The sequence below is a fragment of the Epinephelus lanceolatus genome, chromosome 1, assembly GCF_041903045.1.
Source record: "Epinephelus lanceolatus isolate andai-2023 chromosome 1, ASM4190304v1, whole genome shotgun sequence".
NCBI lineage: Eukaryota > Metazoa > Chordata > Actinopteri > Perciformes > Serranidae > Epinephelus > Epinephelus lanceolatus.
The window spans coordinates 37447067-37454113 of record NC_135734.1 but is presented as its reverse complement, the minus strand read 5'-3'; the positions used below and the strand labels follow the sequence as shown (position 1 = coordinate 37454113).

Genomic DNA, 7047 nt, shown 5'->3' with positions numbered 1-7047 from the left:
CATCGATTAAAAATGTTTAACAATTTATAATATATTTTTTCATGATTATAAAACACACCGAACTGCATTCATCTCATACCAAAGGATAAATATGTTACGTACATTCTGTAACTATGATTATTTCCCTTATTAGGTAATCTACTGGTTGATTATTGATTGATTGGCTCAAAGTGAGTCCCTTAAAACTGTTGCACAGCATTAAAGGGAGAGTTCAAGTTTTTTAAAAGCTGTGTTGTTTTGTTCCAGTTTTATTCATAGACATGTATTATGTATATATGTCTATAGTTTTATCGACAACTATGAAGGTAAGTTGCTAATGTGCTAGGGCTAGGCTAGCTAGCTGGCTGAACTGATGAACGCTAGCCTAGGTAACAAAGAAATCTTAGTTAGATTTGACAACTTAACAGGCTATTTGTAAATTATGTTGTGACGATGTATGATTACCGTTAACTGCATTCATAACACAAATTAATATTAACGTTACCTCTCCATTCCCAACAGTTTCAAACAAAGATCCTGCAGGCAGAGTCAGCATCAGGGCTAATTGTTTCAGGTCCATGCTAAAGAATGAAAAGCCTCACTACCTCAGAGTAGGAAGGATAGTCTAAAAATAAGATGTTCTGTTCGTTCAAAGCCGCAAGCATCATGTTCTGGTTGTTTTGTGACTAAGGTAACGTTAGGTCACTTGCAATTTGGGATTGAAACAAGCCTAACTAAGTTGCATTTAACAGTACTGTAAGTTAGCTATCATCAACTGGTAGCTAGCTATCCTTAAACAGGTATCGATTGCATGGAAACACCAGAAACTGGTTGTGGCATTGTTCAATGTTCGCTCATTCAGCATTCACTTAGGGCCTACTAACAGAGTTTGAAAGTGAGTAAATTGAGACAGGTGATAGTGCTTTGCCCCATGACAGTGTTTCAAAAAAAGAAGTTGATTGTTTATTTCTTGCAGTTGATAATGTGACATGGTTCAGGCTAATCATATTTTATTAGGCCCACTTCATCAGCCTGCTCTCAGCTTTCTCACTTTCATTTGTACTGAAGTAGTGTAGTACTAACTAGTGTGACATGACCAACATTTTGTTTCAATGCATACAGATTGTCTTAGAAGGCCGCTCACTGGTGGAGGCAGTGTGTTCATGCAAAGCTGGGACTGCCCTCTGCAACCACAGCATTGCACTGCTGTTCCAGACTGCGGCCTACTCAGCGCAAAACCTGGCTGCTGTCCCACCTGTCCTTAACTGCACTGAAACGGAGCTCTAGAACCTGTAGCTATCCAGGAGTACTGTAGGATGAAGAACATGAACTACTGGCCCTGCGGCTTCATCATCCACCCAGATGGCCTGTGGTTAGGGTCATCTCCTGATGGCCTGGTTTATGACCCCACCGAGAGCCCACCCTTTGGACTGCTGGAAGTTAAGGCAAAGAGCTATGTGGACTGTAGCTACTTGAAAATGCATAACAACAAACTGAGATTGAAGCCAAGCCATTGCTATTTCTGGCAGGTGCAAGGTCAGCTCTTCATCACAGGGATGGAGTGGTGCGATTTTGTTGTCTTTGCAGAGGAGGACATAATCACACAGTGAATCTACCGAGACTGTGGTGTGGCTGCAGCCATTAGGGAGAAGGGAGATTATTATTATTTTAATTATTACCTGATGGTAATAATGTGAGGGGAAGTAGAACTCTGTGATGGACATATTGATAGTCTATGTTGGCTAGTTTAGCTGTCTGGAAGTTGAGCTGTTTACATGTGTGAAGCAACTGACATGTTAGCATGTACAATTCTGACACCATCCTTGTATGTTTTGTTCTGTTGCTGTTTTACAGTAAATTCAGTGAATGAAAATTTCCAGAGAAGGACAACAGTAAAGACCAGTCAACTTTAATCCAGCCTTCGACTCTCCTTGGAATTCATCATGTTAGCTATCTATTTGTCATATAATGTTGAGAGTGAAAGCAAAATTATTCACCTGAACAGCCTACAGTCTGATCATTCTACCCAGCCAGGTCGCTCAGATAATATACAGTGTTAGCAGATTAAATCAACATTTTATTTCATGCAATACCAGTGGTGCAGTTAAAATATGTACATGTATAAATTGGACAGCTAACTACATGGCACTGTGAGGTCAAGTTGCCCATTCCTTCACCAATGGTCCATTTTGATAGTTGACAAGGAAGCAAGCCACACTGAAGAGTTCCTCAATGCTTCCACACACCGACAGTTGTATGCTGGTGTCGAACAGTTTGTTCTCTTTAAGGCATCGAATGCAGCGTTCTTAAAAAAAGAAAGAAAAAAAAAATCAAATTGCGTATATATAACACCTCCTACAACCAAATTTAACTCAAGTACAAGACAAGACCTCCTCACCTACGTGCACGCGAAGATGTGCTATGGACTGAGTCTTAATGACATCTTCTCGACTCATCTTGGCATTTCTGGAGCAAAAAGCAGGCCGGTAAACCTTAATAATAAAATTTAAAATTATATTTATGTCGCACACTTTAAATTACAGAGTAATTCTAAAGGTGCTGCACAGAGAAGGATAAGACAAACAACAATAGATATACAGTATACTACACATAACAACAAACAGTGTTCCAAAGAGGCACCAAAGGCAATGTGGAAGAGGTGAGCCTTTAGGCTAGATTTGAAAGCAGTAAGAGAGTCCAATTCCCTGATCGATTCTGACCTTGCATGGAGCCACGTTCTCTATAAGGAACCCTTTATCCACCATGATGGCCATGTCTGGTGTGAGCAGGTTGGTGATGCCAGACAGTTTGAAAATCTCTTTATCACTCATGGATCCTGCATAGAGGCCAAAACCCCAAATCACATTTATCACTTGCATGATTATAACTGGTAAACTGCAGAGTGGGTGTGCTACAAGAACAACCAGGAAATGTATAGTCTCAACTCCACACACTGACAAAAAAACAGAATATGAACAGAAGGTTGTGGAGCAAGGGGAGAGGGAGGGTGTGCCTGGGCTACCAATTGGGTTATACCTTGGGAGTGCAGAGATAATAGATCAACTTACCTGCATACAGGCCAGAGACAAATGTAACCGCACCATGGGGAGCCATGCCAATCATGGCCTTCAGGGTTGGGTGAGACTTGTACGATGAAAAGACCTCAATAATAATAATTATTATTATTTCATTCATAAAGTGCTTTCAATCAAAAGCTTAATCAAAGTGCTTACCTCACTCTGAAGCAGAAGAGAGGATGGGGCCTGGATGCGTATTTCGGTACAGTCAAGTATTACTTGGGTATCCTGGTAACCAGCAAACTCTGGCGGAAGGTGTGCTCTCACAGCTTCACGTGGCATCCATAGACGCTGGCTTCCAAGCAGCTGGTACAGGAAGTGGGTCCACGTGGCTATAATCCTGCTGACTGTTGAGCGGTGAATGTCAAACCTGTGAGAGAAAATAGGACAATATCAAGCTTCTTCATGTATAAAAACTGTTTATTCACCATTTATATGTAACTTCCTTTCCTACAGGCAAAACATTGTCCCTGTACAACAGCAGAGGGTTTTAAACTGATGAGAGAAAAAAGAAACACAATATGAATATGTTTAATATAATTATAAGAATTGAAATGACAAACCACTCAGCTAGTTCCATTTGAGACTGGCCCGTTGACAGGTACATGAGGAACAACAGCAGTTCATCAATGGGAGGAAGTTTCTGAGAAAACAAATGGTTTTAGGTCAAATGCATATTTATTATACAAATATGGAGGTTTTTCTTTTCAGACAAAGAGATTTGGAGATGAAGCTTTAAAGCCTTCCTTCTCTTTGTCTGAAAAGAAAAACCTCTATATTTGTTTAATTGAGTAGACGAAATGAACCTAATCGAGTCATTTTTATTATACATGATATATTAGTGTTATATATTGTTGTTATATTTATATATTAGTGTTGGGTGGGTGACAGCCAAAAGACGAACAACATGATAATTATTGTACATGTATCCACACTGTGTGATGCATACCGTTGTTGATAGAGAGAAATCAGAGCAGCTGGCAGAGGCAGATTCCACCAATCTCCAAAAGGCCATCAAGTGTTTATAGGAGGCAAACCTAAAAATTTGATAATGCTCCCGTTAAGGGTCCTTTGTTTTTTTTTTGTTTTAACAAGCATCCCCACAGGAAGGATGTTTTCAAAGTCATAGGCTTTGATATGGAAGCATATTGCATTCACTTGACAAAAAAAAATCTGTTTTATTGAGTAATTTTTTTTTCTGTTTTTCGGCGTAATTTTTTTCTGTTTTTCATGGTAATTTTTTTTCTGTTTTTCGTGTTTTTTTTGTTTTGTTTTTCGGGGTAATTTTTTCTGTTTTTCATGGTAATTTTTTTTCTGTTTTTTGTGGGGGGTTTTTTCGGGGTAATTTTTTTTCTGTTTTTCGGTGTAATTTTTTTCTGTTTTTCGTGTTTTTTTGGGGGGTAAATTTTTTTCTGTTTTTTGTGGTATTTTTTGTTTTGTTTTTCGGTGTAATTTTTTTCTGTTTTTCGGGGTAATTGTTTTTCTGTTTTTTTTTGTGGTATTTTTTTGTTTTGTTTTTCGAGGTAATTGTTTTTCTTTTTTTTTGTGGTATTTTTTTGTTTTGTTTTTCGGGGTAATTTTTTTCTGTTTTTCTGAGTACTTTTTTCTGAGAGCAATAGAACAACTGTTTTGGGTTATATGTCCAACTGATTCTGGAGAAACACTGCAATGTCCAGCAGATCTGAATGGGCTTTTCGTCTGAACAACCGCAAAGTCTTAAGGTGCCTGTGTAAAGTCGACAAACTAATGATAACACCATCTATATGACTTAATTATTAATGATTAAACTAAACAAGCGGGTCATGTTTGCTTCCATTATATCGAGCTCTCAAGAAAGGAATGAAAGCGTCTGTTGTTCTATTGCTCTCTTAACAAAGAAAAAAATACTCAGAAAAACAGAAAAAATTACCCCAAAAAACAAACAAAAGAAATACCACGAAAAACAGAAACAAAATTACTCCGAAAAACAGTTTTTTTTAATTTGTCAAGAGAATGCAATAGGCTTCCGTACTTTGAAACATAGCAACACAACACATAAATGACAAGTTGATAGGAAATGAAGCACATTATTCCCCCGTCCAAATTACCGCATAAATAAGAGTGGCGACGAGTTCCTAACATTAATTATTTACCAAAGTAACTAGACAATCAAGATATCTATTCGTACCCAAGCTAAGCTAACTTTATGCTTTTCAGAAAACTAACCTGGTGTAGAGGCGAATATGCTCGTCTGAGCCAGCATAGCGGTCTAGGCAACAACGCGTTAGCAGCTGTAGAGCCTCTGCTTTGTGCTGCAGCGGTCTGATCTCCTCATCCTTCTCTTCAAGCGCAGTGAACATCTCACCTCTCATCTCATCTGCCATCACTGCTGTTTTGGAAGTTGCACAGTAATCATGATCATAGGGTAACGTTACCATGTCCGAGTCGGAGTGTGAGTCTGTCTGGTCCAGTCTTGGTGTGGGGAGCGTGTCATTCCATTCAAAGAGAACAGGTATAGCTCCTTTCCTTAGGTATCTTTTCTTCCCCCCAGGTCCCACCTCAAGATCTCCCGACAGAAAATGCTTGCCACAGACACGAGTGGCAGGCGTTGGAGAGAACTTGTAGCGTCTTATTTTGATCAGCCACTGTTTTCGTACCTCGGGATCTTTAGGAAACGTGTGGAAACTTATTTCCGAATTAAGACGAGAATCACGGGTACACTTGGGAACACAACAATGTAAACTGGACATTTTCACGTGTTGAAAAGTTAATCTATGTTTTTTATTCTTAAAACAACTCATTGTTGGCTGCTAGCTAGTAGCTACCGTAGGACAACGTAGCGTAAAGAGAAGCACCGGAAGTTGCGGCGCATACAAGCGGTGACGCGCCAGTTGACGTGCACGTGCACGGCCTGTGCAGGTCTTCTTCTGCTTTTAATTTGATTGGCGACTGGCAACCAACTTAAAGGTGCAATACCGCCACCTACGGGCTGGAGTGTGGATCAGTAGATTAGTAAAACAAAATGAAATGCCTGTGCAGGTGCTTATCCATACACAGTATATTACATAGAGTGGATGGCTGTTGGCAAGTCACCAGTTTGGAGAAGCAGGCTGGAACATGGAAGCTACACAATCAACTGTCTATGAGGGGGTCAGCCATTCTAGCGCTCTCTTCAATACCAGACTCCATTGAGAAAAACAGTAATTTAACATAGCTGAAGTCAGGAGCTGCTGGTCTACTGCTGCCTCGATTAATTTGTTGGGTTTTTTTTGTGTCATTGTGTGACTTTGGTGTTTAAAAGGGGTTACTTCTGATTCACCAAAGTCACACAATAACACAAACAAACTAACTGATTGAAGCAACAATGGACCACGAGCTCTCAAATTCAACAAGGCAAAATTACAGTTTTTCTCAATGGAGTCTGGTGTCTTTAACAAGAGCATAGATGGGGGACTTACAGCTTCAATGTTGGAATGAGCTGTCTGACGGGAAGATAAAGGGGTGAAAATATTCTCAGTATAGCATACACTTAAACTGATATTGATTCTTTTAGGTGAGACATACAGTATTTTAGGGGGTTAAAAATGTTTTGTCACTGACCCCCATCCGCAGCAGTACATTGCATAGCTTCCATGTCGGACTCCAGTGTGCTTCTCCAAACTGAGGGTGTGTAAACTGTCTCTATAAGCGAAACTACCAGACTATATTTAAGGCTATAGCAGTGAAAAGCAATAAATCTTTACATTTGAAAACTTATAAATATTTAAGCTTGAGAAATGATTTAAAAAATTATGTATTAATCTAAATTAAGGTTGCAAATGATGTTTATTTTCATCATCTGTAGATCGTTTCCTCAATTAAATAATCGTTTGGTCTGTAATCAAAAGAATATCGGCAAAAGGCAAGGCAAAAATATCCATCACATATTCCTAGAGTTAAAATATACGTTTTTTGTCTGACAAACCAAAACCCAGACATAAAAAGTTTACTATGATGTAAAACCAGGGAGAAA

The 7047-nt window shown here is 39.1% G+C and overlaps 1 protein-coding gene across 2 annotated transcripts; it reads right to left on the bottom strand.

The window, feature by feature from the left end:
- Window positions 1–2037: 2037 nt before the first annotated feature.
- On the bottom strand, window positions 2038–5944 carry LOC117257010 (uncharacterized). 2 transcript variants are annotated; one of them, XM_033626804.2, is made up of 8 exons: window positions 5262–5944; window positions 4006–4093; window positions 3620–3699; window positions 3213–3426; window positions 3048–3141; window positions 2700–2815; window positions 2378–2471; window positions 2038–2284 (listed from the first exon to the last, which is right to left on the bottom strand). In XM_033626804.2, exons 1-8 carry the CDS (start codon window positions 5834–5836, stop codon window positions 2136–2138), a joined length of 1410 nt encoding a protein of 469 aa, XP_033482695.2. In that variant the 5' UTR covers window positions 5837–5944; the 3' UTR covers window positions 2038–2135. The 2 variants fall into 2 exon arrangements, with proteins under 2 accessions (XP_033482695.2, XP_033482696.2); XM_033626805.2 differs by having other exon boundaries at window positions 3048–3123.
- Window positions 5945–7047: the final 1103 nt, after the last annotated feature.